This window comes from Strix aluco, chromosome 28, assembly GCF_031877795.1.
Source record: "Strix aluco isolate bStrAlu1 chromosome 28, bStrAlu1.hap1, whole genome shotgun sequence".
In the NCBI taxonomy this organism is placed as follows: Eukaryota; Metazoa; Chordata; class Aves; order Strigiformes; family Strigidae; genus Strix; species Strix aluco.
The window spans coordinates 1,187,608-1,208,243 of NC_133958.1; the positions used below are offsets into that span (position 1 = coordinate 1,187,608).

The following is a 20,636-nucleotide window of genomic DNA, read 5'->3' on the forward strand; positions in this document are numbered from 1 at the left end:
AACCAGCAGCCGCAGCCCAAGGGAAAGCGCTGGAGCAAAATCATCTCAAGGGAAGCACTTGGAGCCAGCTCCTCTTGGAGCTGCCCTTTCCATCCAGCTCCTCCCGCAAAAGGCAGGACCCGAGGCTGGAGGTGACCCAACTGGCCAGCTTCCATATCCCCGACCAGTTTAACGAGCAGCAGCCCAATGTCAAAGCAGCTATCAAGCGTTCACCAGATTAAAATGAAGTTTCACAGCAGAGTGGAGAAAAAAAATACACCTTCATCACCGGTGTTTCATCAGCCACGCTTTCAGATTCGCTTTGCTGAATCTAGTTCTGGCTCCTTGGCATGACAGCAGCTACACTTCCTGCCTCAAAACACAAGATTTTGGTCCAAAGAGCCCGAGGAAGACCTGGGATCACTCTAACTCAGCCAAAGCGATTTACAGATTTACCCAAAGAAAAAAGGAAAGACCACTCGTCCTTTCCACCCTGCTTGCTCCCTTCTGCCCGCAGTCAAACCAGGACCACAACAGGCAAGAAATGGCAGGCAGGAGCAGCACAGCGAGTGTGGCAGCACTAGATGTTTTCCCAGCTTACCCTCCTCAGATGTAAGCAGCGTAATACGGGCAGATATTTTAGAGAGCCGACTGAACTGGGCGTCGGCGCACAAGAATGCACATGGCAGGGAAAAAGCTTTAGGACGAAAGAGTCGGCGGTGTCTCTGGCTTTGGTGTCTGGTTTCGGTGCTGCTGCTCAGCAGCGTCCCGGTGACCTCTCTGGAAAACAGGGGGGTTAATGCCAGGGTTTAACCCAAAATGAGCAGAACCAGCTGGTCTTTTGAGGGTCTCTCGCAGAAAGGGTTGGCTTCCCGAAGGCGCACAAGTCCATGCCGCGCCACGGACCAGGGCGAGCTCGGAGCAGGAATGTTTCCGATGCAAATCAAAAGAGCACACAACAACCAGGAGCAAGAACGTAGGAAACCGAGCCCGAGATAACCGATACAGGGGTCACACACGAACACAAAGTTCATGCACAGAGTTACAGCTGAAGAGGGAGTAAGGAGAGGAAGCCCCGGCTTGTTGGCCAGGCCGTCGTGGGCACAGCTGGACCACAGCCCAAATTTCACCGAGAGGTCAAACAACAGGAATATTCGTAACAGATTAACGTCTGGGACGGGCGAGAACGTACCGTTAAGCAGATTAAGGTGCTAAATTTGACCTCTGGCAGCCGGAGTCTGTGACAGCTGCCCCTGAAGGCAGTTAGGTGGGAATTGGTTGTTTTGGGGGGTTAAAAACAGAACAAATTCGGCGTTAAAGGCAGCGGCGGGCCCAGCGCTGTCCCAGGGCCGCGGGCTCTGGGCCCAGCTGCTCCAGCACTGGCGCTTCGGGCCCGGGGCAGCCGCGGGCCCCCGGGGCACCGGAGTCAGGCGCTGACCCTCTCCAGGGGGTGTCCCACAGCCCCCGCCCGCCTCAGCCCCCCCGGTGCCGCCGCGGGAGGCGCCGCCGGCTCGGAGCGGGGGATGCACCCGCCGGCCGGGCCGGGCCGGGGGGGCCCCACGTGCGGGCGGGCGCGGGAAGGGGCCGCGGGACACCCCGCCCGCCGCGCGCGGCCCGGCAGCCACAGGAGCGCGCGCGCCGGGCCCGCCCCCGCTGCACGCCCACCCAATCAGCGCCCGACCTTCCCGCCTATGGGAGCGTGACGAGGCGCCGAGCCGCGTTCCCATTGGCCGCGCCGGGCTGCCCTTCTAGCACCAGTCCCGCCCCCCCCACGCCCCGAGGCGCCCGGGCGGCGGCGCCAAGGACACCGGAGCGCTGCCGCGGCCCCGCCGGCCCCGCGCGCCCTCCCCCCGCCCCCCGGCCCTGCCGCTCGCCCCGGCCCGGCCCGGCCCCGCCCCGCCGCCCGGCCCCGCCGCGGTACCCACCGGCGCGTCCGGCCGCCCCACTCGTGGCCCCGACTCTGACAGCGGCCCCCAACCGCCGGCTGCCGCCCCGCCCCGCGCCGCCCCGCCCCGAGCGCTGCGTCACCGCGTCGCCACGCCCCCGCCTGCCGCGCGCCCCGAGCCGAGCCCGGCCCCAGGCGCCTGCGCGCGCCGAGCGGGGGAAGCTCCGGGGACGGGGCCAGGCGGGGCCTGGGCCGCGGGGACCGGGGGGGGGCGGTCGCCATGGTTACCCGGCGCGGCTCTCGCGTCAGGCCTCGGCCGAGGAACCCCTAATACTCCCTGGGGACCCCCACCGCGGCCTGGGGAACCCCACCATGGCCTGGGGACCCCCACCACGGCCAGGGGACCCTCACCACAGCCTGGGGACCCCACCATGGCCTGGGGACCCCACCACGGCCAGGGGACCCTCACCACAGCCTGGGGACCCCACCATGGCCTGGGGACCCTCACCATGGCCTGGGGACCCCCACCACGGCCAGGAGACCCTCACCACAGCCTGGGGACCCCACCATGGCCTGGGGACCCCCACCATGGCCTGAGGACCCCACCACAGCCTGGGGACCCCCACCACAGCTGGGGACCCCACCACAGCCTGGGGACCCCACCACGGCCTGGGGACCCCACCATGGCCTGGGGACCCTCACCACAGCCTGGGGACCCCACCACAGCCTGGGGACCCCCACCATGGCCTGGGGACCCCCACTACAGCCTGGGGACCCCACTACAGCCTGGGGACCCCACGACCCCCACCACAGCCTGGGGACCCTCACTACGGCCTGGGGACCCCACTACGGCCGGGGGACCACTAGTATGGCCTTGGGACCTCTGCCACAGCCTGGGGACCTCCACTGTGGGGACACCCCCCACCACTCCCCAGCGCCCTGGGGATCCCCACCAAGGCCTGGGGACCTCTGCCATGGTGTGAAGGACCCCCTGGCCTGGGGGACCTCAGGCCTTCAGGGCCATCTCAGCACGATGACAGCCAGCGCGCCTCACCCCTGCGCGGGGGACAGGCAGAGCTGGCCGGGGGCGCGAGCAGGACTGGGCAGGCAGGAGGCGCCCCGGGGAGTTTCAGGGTTTCTGGAAATTTCCTGCGGGGTGAGTCATGGCTGCAGCAGCCCCAAGTCGAGGAGCCACGCAGGGCTGGTCAGCGCTTCTGGGAAGCGAAACTGGCCCCAGGAAACCACCCCAACAGCCCGCGGCCACGCAAGCCCGGCCACGCACTTCCCTGGACCGGCCAGCATGGTGCAACCGCTGGCAGCCCAGATGGACATGGGGCGTCCTGGGGAGTGGGTGTGCTGCCGGCGGGGTGGTGACGAGGAGTGATCCGAAAGGCACCGCATCTCCCGGGGGCACAAGGGACTGGGGGGGACAGTGGGGTCCTGCACCCTCTGATATGGGGACGGTGGGGACAGGAGTTGATGGAGAGGGCCCTGACGGCCACAGGGCCGCAGTGCCACGGGCCCCGGGAGCGCAGGAGGAAGCCGTGGGGAAATGGCAGAGCAGCAGTGCTTGCGCCACCGGCCCCTTCCGGGGCAGCCGCGGTCCCAGCTCTGACGAGGGTGAATGTCATCGCGTCCCCGGTGGGATGGGGCTGTGGCTGGGGCAATTCCTGCTGGGTCAGCTTGGCTGCCAAGGGCCCAAACATGAGCATCTGCCCCACACCCTGATCCCAAACATCATCCCTGCTCCCTGCCCCACACACTGACCCCAAACATCATCCCTGCTCCCTGCCCCACACACTGACCCCAAACATCACCCCTGCTCTCTGCCCCTCACACTGATCCCAAATATCACCCCTGCTCTCTGCCCCACACCCTGACCCCAAACATCACCCCTGCTCTCTGCCCCTCACACCGATCCTGAAGCATCACTGCTCCTCTCCTCCCCACACCCCAGTCCTGAAGCATCACCCCTGCTCTCTGTCCCACACACCAACCCCACAGCATCCCCCCTGCTCTGCCCCACACACAGCCCCTCACACAGCCCCACAGCACTGCTCGGGGGCAGCCAGCCCCCCAGCCCTCCCAGCCTCGCCAGAGGAACTGAGCAAACCCATTGCGAAAGGTGGAAATCCCGCCCTGACAGTGCTTCCTTCCAGAGACTCTTGAAAACCCGGCGCACAGACACCAGACTCAGAGAGCGCCCAAGCAACGCTGCAGGCAGGACAGGCAGGAGCAGGCAGCCAAGTGCCACAGTACTCAACAGGTACCGACAGGTCTCTGCCCGGGCTTTTCCAGTCAGCAGCGGCGATGGCGTTCGTCCCCGATTTAGACACACTGGAGAGCAGCAGGTAAGTGTGGCCGTGCCAGAGGGGACACGATGATGCCTCCCTGGTGCCATGGTGGCCCTGGCTTCACCATCTCCCTTTGCCTTTCAGCCTGAACGAGGAGACATTTTATGACCCTGACTGCGTCTGCCTGCAGAAGGTAACACGGGGTGGTGGAAACAGCGAGGTCCCCATGATGGGGAAGCCGGGCTCTCACCCCACGTCCTGAAGCCGGGCTCTCACCCCATGTCCCCTCTCCTTCCCAGAAACCTCGCCTGGACTCAGAGGTGACATCACCCGGGGTGGGCATCCAGGTGACCGTGACCAAGGAACACCCTGCCAGGAACTTTCGCCGGGCTGCCATCCTTGTGGTGGCCATGACCAAGCTCCTGAAGCAGCCAACGCACAAGGACTTTGCTGACAGTGACCTTGCGGGCTTTCTGGATGATATTTTTGGTAAGGGGGGGTGGTGTTGGGGGTGTTACCCCAGCTGGGAGGTGCTCTTGGGGATGCGCTTGGACCTGGGAGCATCAGCATCCCCCTGACCATCTCCCTTCCCGCAGAGCCCGTCTCCTTCCAGAGGGTTGAGAGCAGCTACGCCAAGGCGCCCGTCTACCGCTACACCCGCTCCCAGTCCTTCGACATCCTTGACATCGACCAGAAGTGCTTCGTGCTGGAGTCACCCACCCAGCTGGTGGCCCTGCACCTTCAAGGACCTGATGCTGGGCGGAAAGGTGAGGGGACACGGTCCCGACCCAATGTCCCCGTCCCCAACCCTGGAACCACTCAGGAGCCACCCCACAGCCCCAAGATCACTTGTTAAGCCATCTCTTCTCTCTGCAGTGAAGCTCAACATCGCTCTGTACCGTCCCCGAGCATCACAGGGTGGCGCAGGGACTGGGCGGATGCCAGTTGCGCTGGGCATCAAGGGCTTCCAACTCTACATGTCCTGTGTGATGAGTGGTGCTGAGCCTGTGCTGCAGCTGGAGGTGAGTTGGAGGTCCCACTGGCTCCATCCCCCATGGGGCTGGGGGGTCCATCCCACCCTTAACCCCGTTTTGCCCCACCGACTGTAGGAAGCCGACATCAGGAGGGACATCGAGAGCGTGGAGCTGACCCGCTTCATCTTCTACCGCTTGGACAGCCCGAACGAGAAGACCACGCGCTTCGAGTCGGCCGCCTTCCCCGGCTGGTTCATCTGCACCTCCCTGCAGCCCCGCCAGCCCGTCGGCATCACCAACCAGCCTGACCAGGTCAACATTGCCACCTACGAGCTGAGCGGGCACTGAGGGGCCCCCGCGCCCAACAAACCCAACCGGCAGTTGCCGGTTTTCAGGCTGTATGTACCGAGTACAAACCCCCCCGCTGGCACCCCCATCCTCCCCATCTATTTCATGTGAAATAGCAGCTCTGGGCCCTGTGGGTCTGAGTCACTCCAATTTATCCCTATTTATTGTGTCTATCCAACTTGCTTTTAACTTATATATAATTTTATTGGAAATATTGTGGTTTTGCTATCGAGAATGGGGGTTGATAATGGAAATAAAAGGTTTCCCAGGATGGCGTTGCTCAGTTCGTTGCTCTCACAGGGGTTAAATGAGTCTCTTTAACCAAGTAATAAGTGCCAGGCCAAGAGGGAACGGCCTCAAGCTGCGCCAGGGCAGGGTCAGACTGGCTCTGAGGAAGGATTTCTTTGCAGAAGGGGCTGTTGGGCGTTGGAATGGGCTGCCCAGGGCAGGGGGGGAGTCCCCATCCCTGGAGGGGTTGAAGAGTCGGGTTGAGCCAGCGCTGAGGGATCTGGTGGAGTTGGGAACGGTCAGTGCTGGGTTAACGGTTGGACTGGATGATCTTCAAAGTCCCTTCCAACCCAGACGATTCTGTGATTCTGTGATGTGGGGGTGGCTTATGGATGGGAAAATCCTGCTGGTTTGGCTGTTTTGGGGGCTCTCCAGGCCTGGGTGCAAAGCCCAAGGGGTACAGGGTGGCCTCACAGCCCTGGGACCCACCCCACACCCACAGGACCACCCCATCCCCATGCCCATCCCCATCCCCACCGCACAGCTGGGGGATGTGGCCGGGGTGGCCGTCCCAGGGGTGGGGGTCACCCCCAGCCCCCAGCAGCCCCCCATGGCTTCCACCTCTGTCCCAACCCCTACCACCACCTCCCCCTGTGGTGTGGCAGGCTGGGGCATGGCGTGGCATGGCATGGCATCATAGGACACGGCATTCCACACTACACCACCCCACGCTAATTGCCGGAAATCGGCTCTAATTAACGGGGCAGCCGCCGCCCCCCCCCGCCCCGCCCCGCCCCGCCCCCGGCTCCCGTGAAGCCACGCCCCCTCCCACGCCACGCCCCCGGGTCCCGTTAAGCCACGCCCCCTATCCGCCCTGCTCCCCGCCTCGTCCCGCCCCCCAGCGCGGACGCTGAGGGGGACTCACTGTCCCCGCCCCCCTGCCCGCCTCTAGCCAATCAGAGCTCTCCTCGCCCGCCGGTCCGGCGGTTTCGCGCTCTCCATTGGTCGGTTTGAAGAAGGCGGTGGCCAGCGAGCGCGGCGCGGCGTTGAGTGGCGGCGGGTGGGCCGTTGGCCGCGCTGAGGGGAGCGTCCGCCATGGAGCGGGCAGGGGCGGCCGCGCAGGGTGAGGCTGGAGGGGTTGGGGGTGCGGGCACGTCGGGGGGGAGTGGAGGGAGATCTGGGGGCCTGTGAGGGGTGATGGGAACACGGGCTGGCATGGGGCGGGGGGGCGGAGGACCCTGTGGGGTGGGGACACCCCGCCGTGTGTGGGCTGGGGGCGGTCTGTGGGGACCCTGCGGTGACAGCGGCGATCGTGAATGGGGGGGTGGAATGGGGGGTGCTGGGGGGCAGGGGGTGATCTGGGGGGTGCTGCGTTGGGGGTGATCTGAGGCAGGCTTGGGTGGCCTGGCGGGGTAAGGGGGCAGGAAGGGACTGGGTGGCTTCTGGGGCTTTGGGAGGAACGTTGGGGCGGTCTGGGGGGGTGAGAGTGTTGCGTGCCTCAAGGGGTGCACAGGGGGGTACCCACAAAATGGGGTATTGATGTGGTGGTGGGGGGATTGGGGTGTGCCTTGGCGTGCTGGGGAGACTGGGGCCCTGTGGAAGCCTTGAGGTGCAGTGTCAAGGGAAGGGGGTGGCTTGGGGGGCAGGCGGCTGGTGGGGGGAGGGACTGAGATGCCCTCAGAGCCCTGGGCACGTGGGCTGTCAGACGAGCGTGGGACGGGGTGAGGCCCTGGGGACGGGGCGGTGCTGGGCTCCAGCCAGGCCAGGCTGTCCGGCCGTGAGATGCCCCAGTACCGCAGCCAGGCAGAGGCTGTCAGAGGTATCCCCTGCCCCCTCTGTTGAGATGCTCCTCGCTTTTCCCACTTTCCCGCTGTGTTAGCAGAGGGCTTGGCCACGGCAGGGGACAGGCTTAGGGGATCATTGCTAAGGCAGAGTTGTCAGCAGCATCTCCCCTTTCCTTCTGCAAACTGGCTGAGGCCCACACAACTGAGGTTTTGAGCGGCATCACACTGTGAGCATCAGAGCGTTCTGGTCTTCATGTGCCGATGAGCCCCTGGGGAGTATCACGTTCATGAAAATACTCTGGGATGCTGGGAACAGCATTGCCGAGCGCGGGAGACCTGTACAGTAGTGTTGTGAATGTAAAAGAAATCTGTTCTTCTCGGCGTTTCAAATGCCAAGGTTGTGGTGTGTGCGCTGCATTTTCCTACCTTCCCTTTGCAGGAGAGCGGAGAAGATGGCTCCAGGAGTACCTAGCAGCCAAAGAAAAGCTGAAATGCCCGAGTGCAAAGTAAGTCAGGGGGGTGCTGGGGTTGGACTAGATGATCTGGCTTTAAACTCTGACAGGGGAGGTTCAGACTGGACAGGAGGGAAAAATGTTTCCCCGCCAGAGTGGTCAGAGAGTGGAATAGGCTGCCCAGGGAGGGGGTGGAGTCCCCATCCCTGGGTGTGTTTAAGGGCCGTTTGGATGAGCTGTGGGGGGATGTGGGGTAGGGGAGAACTTTGTAGAGTCGGGCTGAGGGTTGGACTCGATGATCCCGAGGGGCTTTTCCAACCTGAATGATTCTGTGATCTGTAAAAGCTCCTTCCAACCCAAATCACTCAGGGATTCTCTGAGGTAAAGCTGACTTCCCGGCTTGTCTTCTCTCTGCAGCGATCCACTGACGTACAGACAGTTCCCTCCTGCCAGGGTCCCACTGTCAAGGCAGCAACCGGGGGCAGCTCTGCTCCCGCAGCACCCCAGCAGCACTCTCTGGAGTTATTGGCAGCAGGAGCAAAGGGATGGTTTGAGTGTTGACATTTCCTGCTGGTTGATATTGTTTCTTCTGGATATTTTTTGAGTCTCTGTGAAACTTTCCCATCTTAGCCCTGGCAGAACAGGCCCTTTTTGCCAATAACTCGGCTTCCTAACGGGGTCTTGAAGAAAGGGTGGTTCAAGTCTTGCTGCTGCTTTTTAATGGCAGCTTTCAGTGGCCTTCTGGGATAGGTTAATATTAGGAAGGGGCATTTTCAGTGCATTTAAAAGAAATGTTAAATGAGTTACCTGGCTGTGGGACGCCTTCGCTGCCTTGCTCGGTTCCTCTGGAGCCAGGCTGTGTGCAGATACGCGGCTTGCAGGCTGTGGATAGCGAGACACCTTTCTGCAAAGCTTTTAATTGAAACTGCTGATGCGCTTGACAAATCTGAACGCTTGAAAGACTCCCCATTGCAGTATTTCTCATGACATTGTAGCGCAAAGGAAGCTATAAAACCTCTCCGTGGGGAGAAGATAAAGGGAAGCAGGATCAGAGACCAGAAAGAGCCAACCAGTCCCTGGTGCCAGGCTCTGGAAAACACCACATAGCAATGAGGAGAGAAGATTCATGATCTTTCTTTATGGCATAATACACCACTTGTGTAGAATAGAGGACAATACCATAACTCTCCAGGCTCCTTCATTGCAGAAAAATATCTGCACAGGCATTAATCTTCCCTAATGGCTGAGCTGCTAGCTCCGGAGTGGAGGGGTGGGAGAACCCTGCAGCTGGTTGCTGTCAGCGGGTTCCAATTCAGAGAGGAGGAGGAGGACAGGACAGGGTGGAGCTGACAGCCAGGGCTGCTGCCCCACCTCCCTGCTTTGCTGCCAGCGCCTGGGCAGCTGAGGGGCTCCCGCATCAGCCGCCGCAGTGCTGCAGCTCACTGTGGCAGAGTAAACCCTGGCTGATGTGCCCCGAGACACCCCTGTGACCTGCAGCACGGCAGCAGCCGCCTCGGATGCACCTCGGCTGTCTGTAGCATGCGGGGCAAGGTGGGGTGGTGGCCGGGGCAGCAATGTCAGGAGCCTCCACACCTACTGCAGTCTCCTGCCTGCCCGACCCCGCTGCCTGCAGGAACCATTTTGGTCACTTCTGTGGTCAGTGGAAGCCCTGAGTTTTGTGACAACCCTGGGTGTCAGTGATTTGTGTTGCTTTTCTGTTGCAATGAGAAAGAAAAAGAATTAATATTACGTGGTACTTTCTTGACAGCTTTTTTGATTTCCAAAAGCTTCTCATAAGCTCCTGTGACTGAGACACCCAGCAGTGTTTTAGATATTTAACTTTTTCTGTAACAGCTGTTAAATAACCTGATATACTGTTTGACTTCCTACAGACCCTTTTTAAAGGACCAGACGAATTGCCTGAATCCACCCTTAGAACCAGCCTCTTCTAAGCTAGGGCATGTAAGTAGAAATCTTTTGAGTCAAGTTTTGTATTTCACACTTGAAGCGAGTCTGAGCAGAACAGGATGCCCAAATCGGGGTAGTGAGTTCCCAACCCCAAGTGGGGTGCAGTCAACAGATTGCTAAATAGTTGTCAATAAGTCAACTAATTATTTTTCAGACGAACTTAGCGTGGGAGACTTATCCTCTGCCCATGTGCTGGTGGGTGTTGTGTTATTGTTCTGTTGACAGCTGCTTTGTTACTGTGGGCCCTCGTGGATGTCTCCTGGACTAGCAGGGCTGGGGCAGGAGCGAGCTGTCAGGGTTTGAGGAAGCTGAGCTCTCCTCAGGGTTGAGGTTCGCTTTGTCTCTCCAGGTTGACAGGAACAAGAAGGATGTTCTCAGAAACACGGCAAAGGGTGCTCAGAGGGATGGCAAGCTTGGTGCCAAATCCACGCAGCACACTGGCCACGCTGCTCAGCAGAAGTCTTCAAGTACCTCCTGGAGAGCAGCGGTGGTGCGTCCCGAGCAGCTGAGGAAGAGCACAAATCTTCCCACGGGGCTTGTGCCAAGCATGAGCCACACTACACAGGCCAGAGGAAGGCTCCCAAATTCAAACTCTGGTCACCAAAATCCAGCAATGAACAAGAAGCCTGCACAGGAGACTGTTAGTGCTGCAGCACCTCAGACTGGAAGTGACCACCCCCCTCCTGGGTCACCTTGCTCCCCAACTGAGGGCCTGCAGGACAGGCTGGGCTGCAACAAAGAAAACATCCGAGCACAAGCCTCTACACAGCCTGTGCTGAACAGAGTTTTTCAGCCTGATGGAAACAATCTTGGGAACAAGAGACTCTTGGCTCACAGGCAAAGCTCAGCCATGATGTCAAGAACCATCACAGGCCCAAAGGGCAGAATTAATAGCTGCCAGGCTAAGGTAGAGCCTGTTCAGGATAAATTCAGGAAAACTCTGCCAGGCTCAAAAAGCACGTCTCAAAAACCAAGTGTCAAAACTCAGCCGTTGCAGCCCCCTCCGTTACTTACTGTTTCTACTAATTTGCTACATAAAAAACCAGGGGCAAACCAGGAAAAAACTAATCCGGCAAGGCAACCGGTGGGAAAGCCACTCAGCATGCTTCCGGGGGGAAGTCTTAAGCACCACAGTAGACCGCCCCAAATGAAAAGATCTCCTGTAAAACCTGCAGCCTCCAGCAGGCCCCAGGGGACCACAAACCCGAAACCCAGCCTGAAACCATGTGGCCCCACGCAACAGCAAAGGCCTGTGGCTAACGGGGAGGTGGGTAGGAAGGATGTGAAGGTGGTGCCTGCCGGACGCCCAGCAGCATCCCGAGCGACAGTCCCCCAAAACCAGCCTCACAGCTCCAAAACTCAAGCAATTAAGAGCGATTTTACGAGTAGGAGAGATAGGCTTAAATCAGAGCTGCCAAAGGCAAGCGGCATACAGGCTAGGCGTGTTCCCAAGACCCCATCGGCTGCAGATCGTAAGTAAGTAGCAGCTTTGGCCAGCTCTGTCCTTGCCTCCAGGGGACAGCAGAGTTTAAACTGTTTAACTGGGTGAACCAGCACTAACCTGCTGAAAACAGGGTCCAAAGTCCCCTTATCAGTGAATGCCTGTTGGAGGTTGATACCCCAGAGAAGAGGAGGGTGGGGATGCGATTTGGTGGTACCTTGGGTTCTTCTCCCACCAATTCAGCACGTGGGAGGAGAGCGTGCAGCTGCTCTCTTGTTTTATCTTCAAGGCACACTTAAACTTGAGGGGGTTTTCCTTTCCCAGCCTAGAGCTCGGATGCATTTTTAGGATAGATATACTTTTTCTCCCCAAGCAGCAGAAGTTGGCTAGAGGGGAAATTGCAAGGGAAAAGAGTAGCCTGGCAAGTGGTGGCGGTCTGCTGGGGTGGTTAACGGTGATCCCTTGGTCCTTTGACAGGAAACAGCTGGAGGAGTGGTTGGCATCCAAAGGCAAGACGTACAAGCGGCCACCTATGACGCTGCTTCAGAAGAAGCCAGTGAAGCTGTCCTGGAGGAATGTCAAGGTGGAAGAGAAGCAAGAGAAACCAGAGCAGCTGTGCCTGGAGAAGATCAACAACATATTAACTGAGTGCCTGAAGCTCGTTGAGGAGGTAGGAATGGGAAAGGAGCTGCTTGAACCTTCTGCTGGAGCATCCCAGGAGTTGAGGGCCATGTCCCCAAGCAGCACCGAGGCGTTTGGAGCGTTCTTGCTCGCTTGGCTGCAGTTGCCAGAGGGGTAACATCGTATGTGGGGAAAGTGAAAGTCCCCGTGGAGTTACATATAGGCCAAAGGCACGCAGTGAGCTGTGCTAAGGGGGAAAATGGAGCAATACCCAGTCACAGGGCTTGCATGGGTGTCCTGGTACCTGGCAGCGTGGTCTGCAGCAGGAATTTCTGCGGCAGCAGCCCGGGCTGATGGAGCCAGCGGGAGGTACGTCCCTGGTGGGCCTCACAGCTGCTGGGGAGGGTCATCCCAGGAACGCTGAGCGCCAGCCCTGCGCCAGGACTTAGTGGCTCTGCCAGTGCCAGCACTGAAGAGTCTATCCCTCAACACCCTTCTAGGCTTGTTTTACCAAGGGGAAAATAGAGGCAGAAAAGCTGTTATCTGTCCAGGGACTTGCAAAACCAGACTCTTCAGACCCTCCTTTTCCTAGAGAGCGCTGGGAGAGCGGTTACGCCCTGACAGCTCCTCCAGTGCACACCTCTGGCCCTTGCAATTGCACCTTTCTCCAGGACATTGCCCTTCTTGTAGGGTGTCGAGACAGAAGAGCTCTCTGCGGTGTTGTCCCAAGTGCCCCAGGCAGAGAAATTTGCCAAGTTCTGGATTTGCAAAGCGAAACTGCTGGCCCGGAGCGGCCCTTTTGACGTGACGGGGTTGTACAAAGCCGCAGTCTGCGCTGGTGCTGTGGTGAGTGAGGCACGCTTCTCTTCAGCAGCTCCCTGTCTCTGCGCCAGCCGGTTTCCTCAAGATCCAGGGGTTGGATTTTGGGATGAGTTTAGCAGCACTAGTCACTGGTAAAAAAGCTTTTTAGAGCTGCCAGTCCCGTTTCGTCGCGTAGAAACAGCTTTGGCTTTAATCAGCCAAGCAGGCAGTGCCGTGTGGGCATGAACGGGGCCAGGGGGAGGATGGGGAGGACACACACACCCTGCGCCGTGTCGGAGCTGTAGCTGGAAGCAGCGTGATGGCAGCTCTGCGCCGCTCTAGGCAGCGTAACTGCAGCATCTCGTGGGGTTTACCCCGTCAGGGTGGACGCCTGCCCAGCCGTGCCTGGGTGCTGGGAGATCTCACTTGGAGAAGGGAAATTCTGCAGCCTTTTTACCACTGACTCCAGCACAGGGTGTCACAATGCAGCAAAAACCTTTTCTTCTGTTCAGCTCTAACTCTAGTCTCCATTCCCAAGTCAGGCCTACCTTGATCTGTGCTCTGCTTTTCCTGCAGCCGCTCCAGGAGCTCAGAGAAGTTGTCCTTGATATTTTGAAGGCTACAGACAAAACATCAGAAGGTAACATGTGCGTGTGGGGGCTGGCTGGAAGCGTGGGCAGGCTGGGGTTCCCTGCTGCTGCAGGCAGGGAAGCAGCATGGTTTGCAATCTGTCCCAGCACCCCGTGTCCCCGTTGACTTTGATGGAGACTGAGTGTTGTGAAAGTCCAGAATCCTGACCTCAAAAATGGGGCGAGATTCCTCTGCCAGGGCCGGGCACAGTCCCGGCCCAGCAAGGCGCCCTCACCCGTGTCTGAGCGCCGCGGTGTTGTAATCCCTTCCTGGCCGCTGCTCTCTGCCCTCTCTGCAACCACGCTGCCCTTTTCCTCTCCCATCAGGGGAAAAAGCTGCTCAGCCCATTCCTTGGGAGCCCGCAACACCTTGTCCAGGTGAGAGGCAGCACGTGGCAGCGACTCCCTGCCTGACGGGGAGGTCCGTGACCAGCCTGCCCGTCTCAGTCAAGTTACAAGTTACGTCTGCAGCCAGGTAAGGCTGAGCTGCCCGCTCCTGGCAGCAAGCACCCTCTGGGCCAGCTCTCCTCTGCAGGATTTACCTAAAAACTCTTGTCCTTCCCACAGACAAAAGGAGTTGCTGGAGGGCCCGGAGCTGAAATTCCTGACGCCAGTGCGGCGCTCGCTGCGGATAGAGCGGGCTGGGAGCTGCTATCCAGAGATGCTGAAGGACCATGACCCTGTGGTGTCATCCCTCAGGGAAATCCTGGATGTTGAAGAGCAGACTCAGTTCTTCTTCCGGAAAAACAAGGCTTTGCCAGAGGTGGCGGAGCTGGAGGGGTTGAGTGTGTATCCCCCAGAGTGCTGCTGAGGGATTCCTGGGGAGGTGCAGGTTGCTTGCTCCCCCGTACTGCCTTGCATGCACTTCACTGACTTTTCTTGTTGCCTCCCAAATGTAAATATGCAGGGGTGGCACATAATAAGCCTGTTACAAATATATAGGTACTGTTTTAAAAGTATAAACACTTGCAGTAGAGATGCAGCGTGGCCTAGTGAGTAGCGCGCAAGGTGCGGGGTTGGAGACGTGGGCTGCGTCCCCTGGGCCTGCCCTTGGCTCCTCTGCTGTGACGTGACGCCCCCGTTTTCCTGCTGTAGGATGCTCTCGGTCAGGCTCTGCAGCGCTCCAGGCACCTTCTGCGCTCTCGGAAGCGTTAGCCCAAGGGATTTGCTCCAGAGCTGCTGCGTTGTGCCCTGCCCAGACAGCACCTGGCTGGTCCCCACGTGCAGACCCCGTGTCTGCGCCAGACTGGCGAGGGGCCGGAGGGGCCGGGGTACCCGCGGGGCCCAGCAGCTCCCGCACGGGCCCTGAGGAGGCTCCCGCAGGGGGTGCAGAGGCCCTTGGGAGGCAGCAGGCCGGGCTTGCGCACCCCTGGGTGTGGCTGGGGGTCGGGGACAGGCCTGTGGGCTCAGCTGAGCCCCGTTAGTGCGCTCAAGGCCCTGCAGCAGCCTCCCCTGCTCCCTCAAGGGCTGCCCAGAGTTGAGCAGCGGCACGAGGAGCTGGGACTGAGCCCGGCTTCGCTGCTGTGAGGAGAGGACGAAGGCGATACGGCCGCCATGAAGGCGGGGGAGCCCTGTTGTCACATTGCTGTCCCCAGCAATCAGCAGTGTTGGCCTCATCCCACCCTTCCTCCTCCCAAAATGGCCACCACCAGGATTGGCTCAGCATCTTTATTGAGAAACCTCGATGCTGGAGGAAGTCTGGAGAGCGGTAGCTGGAAGTCCTGGCGTGGGTCTGGGGAGCAGGGCAGGCCCGGCCCTCTCCTCTGGGGTGCAGGATGGTGCTGACAGAGGTGGGGGGGGTGTCCTGGGGCTGCCACCCTCTGCCCAGGGGCTTGCACTTGTCCCAGCTGCTGGATCTGAGAACTGCCCTTTGCCCCCATTTCCCAGGCTCGGGGGCAAAGCAATTTTCCTTTAAAATGGCCAATTTTCTGTCTCTGTGGTGCCAGGAGTTTGAGTATCTTCTATAAATAGAAAAGGATAGAAAACAGAAGAGGGTAATAGCAGGTAAAAGGGATTTCCAGGGAGTAGCAGTTGCCTCCAGAGCCCTCCTATGCTTAAGCAACATCCACCTCCCTCCACCCGGAGCCTGGGGCACCCGAGCTGGGGGGGTGGCAGCTGCTGGGACCACCAGACGGTGCAAAGGGGGTTTCCAGCGGTACCTGGAGCAGCGGCGCTGCCAGCTCTGCCCACTGCTGGGCAGCCCCAGGCCGGCAGCGAGAGGGCTGCGAGACGCGGCTGATGCCAGGGGGGGCCATGAGTGAAAGTGGGGGCACGGGCAGCTCATGGGGGGCCCTTCTCCCAACTCCCGGCTCCGTCGGGAGAAGGGCCCCACTGCAGGGACAGAGGCGTGGCCTGGGGCATTGGCAAGCTACCAGCCATCCTGTGGCCACTGGAGGGGTGGCTGACCATGGGTGGCTTCAGTCTGCCGCTGGCAGCGCAAGTGGTCCAGGGCCACCGAACGCTGTCCTGGGGGTGGCACCTGCCAGCTCAGCAGCTGTTGGCGCTGGGGGGGACTCAGGCTTCTCCATCATCCTCTTCCTCCCCGCTGGAGTCCTGCGGGACCCCAGCAACCTGAGATGGAAGTGGTGGGGGGCTCAGCGGGCACAGGACCCCACCGGCATCAGGGGGCCAGTGCTGGGACTCCCATGCCTGCAGCCTCCAGCTGCTTCTGTGCCCCGCCACCCACCTGCTGGCCAGGGTGGCCATGCTGGGCCAGCCAGGGGGCCAGGGCTGTGCCTGCCTCCCCCACATCCAGGCGGCTGTGCTCCACCGTCGACTCGTGTGCCATCTGCGGCGGGGAGAGGGCGTGCAGAGAGGGGCCGGTACCGACCAGCCGAGGGGTCGGGTGCCCACCAACTGCCTCCATCAGCCCCGTATCCAGGGAGGGAAACTGAGGCAGGGGGGTGAGTGGAGGGGAGGGATGGGAGCTGCGTACCAGAACGGGGGGTGCCCGGAAGAGGTAGCTGAAGGGGTAGTAGAGGAAGTTGATGAAGGAAGCAGCGTAGAGGTCTGCGTAGCGCATCAGCTGATTGGCGAAGAGTGTCTGGCGCGAGCCGCAGCGGAAGAGGCTGCCCATCTTCCCGTAGCACATGTCCATCTCGTGCGTGACTTTCTGTGGGTGCAGCGGGATGGTCAGGGACCCAACGCCCCCCGGGGGGTCCCCGTGGGGGGGATCGGTGCCAGCTGGGTCGGTGCCCCGGGCATCACCTGGATCCGACGTTTGATGGAGCTGATGTCTGGGCGCTCGCTGCTGCCGCTGTCCAAGTGCCTGGAGTGGGAGAGACCCAGCTGGGGGCTCGCCGGGAGGGGCCCCCATGGGTGCCTGCGCACCCCCCCCACCCATCCTGTGCCAACTCACTGGTACAGTTCTGCCAGGAAGAGGTCCAGGCTCCGCAGCTCCTCGAACAGCTCTGCAAGTGCAATGGGGCCAGCTCAGTGCGGGCAACGTCCCCCACCGCCTGGCACGACCAGCAAGGGCTGTCGGGGCACATCCCACTGGGCCCAGTTTTGTCACTGAAGGGGACAGGAGGCTCCAGGCCACCTCTCCCAGCTGGGCTTGGCTCTGTCCCTGGCCGGGCAGGGTCCGTGTCCCTGGCCGGGTGCTGCTCACCGCTCTTCTCTGTCCAGACCTGCAGCTCCCGGGCCAGCTCAGGCACCACCAGGAAGGTGCGCCAGCCCTGTCGCTTCTTGGACTTGAGGATGTCCCCGAAGATGTGGTCCCCCATGTAGAGGATGTCTTTGCCCTTCACACCCAGCAGGTCACACACCACATCCGAGGAGCCTGCGACAGCCAGACGTCAGGGCGACAGCGCGGGCACGTTCCCCTGTGCTGCCCGCAGAGCCCGGCCGGGTGCTCACCGCCAGAGTAGACGGCGCAGTGCTGGAGCGGGCCGGTGTACGTGCCGATGCGCAGCTTCCCTGTGTCCTGCGGGAGAAAAAGACCCCAGGTGGGGGCAGGTATCACAGAACCATCTGGATTGGAAAAGCCCTTGAAGCTCCTCCAGCCCCACCATGAACCTCACCCTGACCGTTCCCAACTCCACCAGATCCCTCAGCGCTGGCTCAACCCGACTCTTCAACCCCTCCAGGGATGGGGACTCCCCCCCTGCCCTGGGCAGCCCATTCCAACACCCAACAGCCCCTTCTGCAAAGAAATCCTTCCTAAGAGCCAGTCTGACCCTGCCCTGGCGCAGCTTGAGGCCATTCCCTCTTGTCCTGGCGCTGGTTCCTTGGCTCAAGAGACTCATCCCCCCTCTCTGCACCCTCCTTTCAGGGAGTTGCAGAGGGCCAGGAGGTCTCCCCTCAGCCTCCTCTTCTCCAGACTAAACCCCCCCAGTTCCCTCAGCCGCTCCCCATCACACCTGTGCTCCAGACCCTGCACCAGCTCCGTTGCCCTTCTCTGGACACGCTCGAGTCATTCAAGGGCCTTTTTGGAGTGAGGGGCCCAAAACTGAACCCACTCATCGAGGGGCGGCCTCACCAGTGCCGAGCACAGGGGTCAGATCCCTTCCCTGTCCCTGCTGGCCACGCCAGGGCTGGTACAAGCCAGGATGCCATTGGCCTTCTTGGCCACCTGGGCACACTGCTGGCTCCTGTTGAGCCGGCTGGCAACCAACAGGTACCGTTAACTGTGCCCACTCGGTGCCCACCCAACAGCAAATTGACCCCGCAGCAGTGGTGGGGTTCCCACCGTGTTGACTTGGCGCAGGACGGTGCCCTCGGCGAAGAAGAGCGGCTTGCGGGTGTCCACCACGATGAGGTCGAAATAGGATCGCCAGGGGCGCTGTGGGGCCACGGTCTGCGGGTGTCGGGGTGTCAGCGAGGGGCTGCCAATAGCACCCTGCACCCCCCCCCGGCTCACACCAGGGACAGACTCACCTTGTCCCCATTGCTGAAGTCAAACAGGTAGGACATGATGGCCTGCAAGGACACCAGGGGCTGCACCGCTGTCCCCCGGGAGGGCAGAGCCCTGCCTGCGCTTCGCCCCCCCCCCTCCAGGTGCCCCCCACCCAGGGCAGGCTGGACCCGGGGTGTGGGGGGATGGACACAGACACCCCTTACTCACGTCGGTGTAGTTATAGTCGCTGTTGGTGGCCAGAAAGACCTTCCCCACCTCCTTCATGCGGCTCAGCAGCAGCGGCACACGGGGCTGGCAAGGGGCAAGTCAGCACGGGGGGGGGCCAGGGGGGCCACTGGGACCTGGCCGAGGGGGCTGGAGGAGGGGGGTGGGGGGGATCCATGGGGGTCCACAGACACTCACATCCTTCACCACATATTTCTCCAGGTTCTCCAGCGTCTTCTCCTTCAGGCAGCCCTGCAGAGGGGATGGGTGGGGCTGGCTAAAACCTCGCCGAGGTGGGAGCACCCTCAGCATCCCCCCCAGTGACACACACACACACACCCCCCCCCCCCCCCCCACACACACACCCCCCCCCCGCAGCCCCCTGCCCACTGCACCCACCGAGAGGTGGACGTGGTCCATGGCCTCACGCACGTCCTGGAACATGCTGCGGAAGGACATGAAGAGGTTCCCGTGCTTGTAGCCGGTGTCGCAGCTGTAACAGTCGGGAAAAGGTGGGGGGTGAGGGGGGTGAAGACACACACACCACACCACACACACACACCCCCCCCCCCCCCCCCCCCAGATCCACCAGGTCCCAGCCCCCACCCACCATCTCCCTCTTACTTGACATATCTGGAGCAGTTGGTGAAGAAGTCCACGAGACAGGCATAGAGGTGGGCCTCTGGCGGGGGAGGGGGCTGTGAGAAGGGACGCAGGGGACAGGGGACAGCACCCCACGATGGGGGGGGGGGGGGGGGCAGGAGGTGGGGGGGGGGGCAGGGTCTCACCCGTGAGGTTGAAGAGGGTGTTGAGAATGTGGAAGCGCTTCATGTCGTCCCGTTGGATGAACTTGTTGGGGTAATAGTGGAGAATTTCGGCCCTGGGGAGGGAGCATGGAGCTGTACCCCATACCAAGGGTCCCCCTCGGCCTTCCCCCCCCGCCCCCCACCTCAGCCCCCGGGGTGGGGGGTCCCAGACTCACCCCTTGAGGAAGCGGAAGCCGTGGGCGCAGACCAGCAGGTTCCCGTGGGAATCCACCTTCAGCAGGTTCCCGTACAGGGCATCGAAAACCAGCCCCCTGCGCCACACACCCCGTCAGCGGGGGGGGTCCCACTGACACCCTCACCCTGTGCCCCCCCCCAAACTCACCGTGTGGGGAAGGTGGAATCATACTTGTAGGCGAGGATCTCGTGGGGGTACCCGATGGAGACGAGGTGCTCCAGCAGCAGGGCAAAGGCCAGCTCCTCGTAGTCGGGGGACTTGTACACTGCGGGGGGGGGGGGGGGGGGGCAGAAGGGCGGTGTGGGCAGGGGCTGAGGGGTCCCACCGCCCCCCACCCTGCCTCAGTCCCCCCACCTGCACCCCAAAAACGCACTGGCCAAGGTGTAGTCCATGTCGAAGCCGAAGCACTTGATCTTCTCCAGCGCCAGGCTCCGGTTGACAAAGATGCTGGGGATGAGCGGGGGGGGGTTATGGGGTGTCCAGGACTGGGGGTGGCGTGGAGGAGGGGATGGGGACCCCTCCCCACTTCCTCTGTCCCTGGCCAGGGGGCTGGGGGGGGCCACGCACCCGCCCTGGCCCAGGGGCCCCACAGAGAGTTATTGGAGCAGAAAAATGGGCTTTTGAGCTGGAAATGGAGCCGAGGGGGGGGGAGACGGGACACACGGGACACACACGACGACATGGCAGGGAGGGGGGATGGTGAGCCCCCTCTTTTGGCGTCTCCACATGAGGGGTCACCCCAGGGCCTCTGCCCCCCCCTGCCCCCCCCGAGTCCTCCCCCACACCTGCACACCCGGGGGGTCCTTTCCCGAAGACCCACTGCCCCCAGCGTATCCCCCCAATACCCGCCCCCCCCCTTTCCCCGCACCCTCAGGTCCTGCTGCCCCCGGTCCCCCCCGGTCCCCCCCGGTCCCACCGGTGCTGGCAGTCCCTCCGCAGCGCCCGCGGGTCGCCCTGTCCCGGGCCCGGAGCCGCCGCCGGGCCCCGCTCCCCCTCGCTGCCCATCGCCGCCGCCTCCGGCCGCCGCCTCCGGCCGCCGCCGCTTTAACGGGGCCCCGCGGGACCGCCCCGACCCGGCCCCGGCCCCGGCCCGGCCCCCCCCGGGCGAACAGCCGGGACGGGACTCGGGGCACACCGTGGTGGTGACCCCCAAAACGGGGCGGTGGTG

The 20,636-nt window shown here is 61.8% G+C and overlaps 4 protein-coding genes across 9 annotated transcripts in view; 2 read left to right on the plus strand and 2 right to left on the minus strand.

Moving 5' to 3' along the window:
- Positions 1-1,984, minus strand: part of OGDH (oxoglutarate dehydrogenase) — a 36,155-nt gene extending 34,171 nt beyond the window's left edge. For 4 of the 5 annotated variants that reach the window (XM_074808299.1, XM_074808296.1, XM_074808300.1 and 1 more), the window contains exon 1: positions 1,905-1,984. The gene's annotated coding sequence lies outside the window, so the exon portion shown is untranslated. Of the gene's footprint in view, positions 1-580; positions 728-1,904 lie in introns of those variants that run through there. The other variant, XM_074808297.1, reaches the window with a different exon arrangement.
- A 2,096-nt stretch (positions 1,985-4,080) lies between these two features.
- Positions 4,081-5,751, plus strand: LOC141916012 (interleukin-1 receptor antagonist protein-like). Its single transcript, XM_074808037.1, has 6 exons — positions 4,081-4,215; positions 4,303-4,351; positions 4,458-4,647; positions 4,755-4,925; positions 5,035-5,180; positions 5,268-5,751. The coding sequence occupies exons 1-6, from the start codon at positions 4,175-4,177 to the stop codon at positions 5,478-5,480; spliced, it is 810 nt and encodes a 269-aa protein (XP_074664138.1). The 5' UTR covers positions 4,081-4,174; the 3' UTR covers positions 5,481-5,751.
- Positions 5,752-6,758: 1,007 nt separating this feature from the next.
- On the plus strand, positions 6,759-14,373 carry CKAP2L (cytoskeleton associated protein 2 like). Of its 2 annotated transcripts, XM_074808179.1 has the most exons (9): positions 6,759-6,831; positions 7,932-7,998; positions 9,837-9,906; positions 10,262-11,388; positions 11,831-12,023; positions 12,665-12,820; positions 13,352-13,415; positions 13,732-13,879; positions 13,972-14,373. In XM_074808179.1, exons 1-9 carry the CDS (start codon positions 6,804-6,806, stop codon positions 14,213-14,215), a joined length of 2,097 nt encoding a protein of 698 aa, XP_074664280.1. In that variant the 5' UTR covers positions 6,759-6,803; the 3' UTR covers positions 14,216-14,373. The 2 variants fall into 2 exon arrangements, with proteins under 2 accessions (XP_074664280.1, XP_074664281.1); XM_074808180.1 differs by lacking the exon at positions 13,972-14,373 and having other exon boundaries at positions 13,318-13,415; positions 13,732-13,870.
- A 685-nt stretch (positions 14,374-15,058) lies between these two features.
- On the minus strand, positions 15,059-20,527 carry LOC141916029 (cytosolic purine 5'-nucleotidase-like). The gene is made up of 18 exons (XM_074808065.1): positions 20,385-20,527; positions 19,842-19,915; positions 19,616-19,733; positions 19,449-19,544; positions 19,255-19,346; positions 19,091-19,148; positions 18,866-18,959; positions 18,665-18,718; positions 18,470-18,553; positions 18,283-18,324; positions 18,095-18,202; positions 17,263-17,329; positions 17,015-17,185; positions 16,763-16,814; positions 16,612-16,672; positions 16,340-16,516; positions 16,091-16,192; positions 15,059-15,975 (listed from the first exon to the last, which is right to left on the minus strand). The coding sequence occupies exons 1-18, from the start codon at positions 20,471-20,473 to the stop codon at positions 15,919-15,921; spliced, it is 1,596 nt and encodes a 531-aa protein (XP_074664166.1). The 5' UTR covers positions 20,474-20,527; the 3' UTR covers positions 15,059-15,918.
- Between the last annotated feature and the right edge of the window lie 109 nt (positions 20,528-20,636).

Coding starts and splice junctions, on each gene's coding strand:
- LOC141916012 (XM_074808037.1), top strand. CDS start 4,175: ATGGCGTTCGTCCCCGATTTAGACACACTGGAGAGCAGCAG. Junction 4,216..4,302: donor GACACACTGGAGAGCAGCAG/GTAAGTGTGGCC, acceptor TTTGCCTTTCAG/CCTGAACGAGGAGACATTTT. Junction 4,352..4,457: donor ACTGCGTCTGCCTGCAGAAG/GTAACACGGGGT, acceptor TCTCCTTCCCAG/AAACCTCGCCTGGACTCAGA.
- LOC141916029 (XM_074808065.1), bottom strand. CDS start 20,473: ATGGGCAGCGAGGGGGAGCGGGGCCCGGCGGCGGCTCCGGGCCCGGGA. Junction 17,330..18,094: donor TCCTGCGCCAAGTCAACACG/GTGGGAACCCCA, acceptor TTTCTCCCGCAG/GACACAGGGAAGCTGCGCAT. Junction 15,976..16,090: donor ATGGCCACCCTGGCCAGCAG/GTGGGTGGCGGG, acceptor CTTCCATCTCAG/GTTGCTGGGGTCCCGCAGGA.
- CKAP2L (XM_074808179.1), top strand. CDS start 6,804: ATGGAGCGGGCAGGGGCGGCCGCGCAGG. Junction 12,024..12,664: donor GCCTGAAGCTCGTTGAGGAG/GTAGGAATGGGA, acceptor CCCTTCTTGTAG/GGTGTCGAGACAGAAGAGCT. Junction 13,416..13,731: donor TACAGACAAAACATCAGAAG/GTAACATGTGCG, acceptor CTCTCCCATCAG/GGGAAAAAGCTGCTCAGCCC.